Raw genomic sequence first — 410 nt, forward strand, 5'->3', positions numbered from 1 at the left:
CAAGGCGAGCCGCTCAGTGAAGCTGTCCCAGCCTCGGAGCTCCCTGCCTTAGACTTTTAGTTATTTGTGTTCTCCTCGGTTCAAAACAGACATGGTCAACTTCTCGTGAGTAGCAAGCAACTATGTATTTCCCCGCCCTGCGAAGTAGGTAGAAGCCTCAAAGGGCATCTGCTATCTCGGGGAGGGCGGGTTGTGTCAGTACTTAGTCATCTCAAAACAAAGCGCTGCTCTTCAAGAGCTCCGTCACCCTGTGGGTTCGTCACCTTTTTTGACATGAGGGCGGCCCCCGGAGCGGCGAGGGCTACGGGTTAAGTGCCGAGGGAGCTGACGAGCCGTGCGCGGTACATTCGAGACCGGAGCTCCTCCCGAGGAGGAGGGCGCAGAGCCCGTCCAGCCGGGGGAGCGCCTCT

General features: G+C 58.5%; 1 protein-coding gene and 1 long non-coding RNA gene across 7 annotated transcripts in view; one reads left to right on the plus strand and one right to left on the minus strand.

The window, feature by feature from the left end:
- The window catches only part of LOC108446133, a 115,400-nt gene that overhangs the window by 56,221 nt on the left and 58,769 nt on the right, over positions 1-410 (minus strand). The window lies entirely within an intron of this gene.
- Positions 1-410, plus strand: part of PDE5A (phosphodiesterase 5A) — a 106,988-nt gene that overhangs the window by 55,626 nt on the left and 50,952 nt on the right. The window contains exon 1 of one of the 6 annotated variants that reach the window (XM_017731645.1): positions 18-105. The exons of 4 other annotated variants lie outside the window; for them this stretch is intronic. In XM_017731645.1, the coding sequence (XP_017587134.1) occupies positions 92-105 (14 nt within the window). In that variant the 5' untranslated portion in view covers positions 18-91. Of the gene's footprint in view, positions 1-17; positions 106-215; positions 399-410 lie in introns of those variants that run through there. One more of the 6 variants, XM_017731695.1, reaches the window with a different exon arrangement.

This window comes from Corvus brachyrhynchos, unplaced genomic scaffold (assembly GCF_000691975.1).
Source record: "Corvus brachyrhynchos isolate BGI_N302 unplaced genomic scaffold, ASM69197v1 scaffold20, whole genome shotgun sequence".
Classification (NCBI taxonomy): Eukaryota; Metazoa; Chordata; class Aves; order Passeriformes; family Corvidae; genus Corvus; species Corvus brachyrhynchos.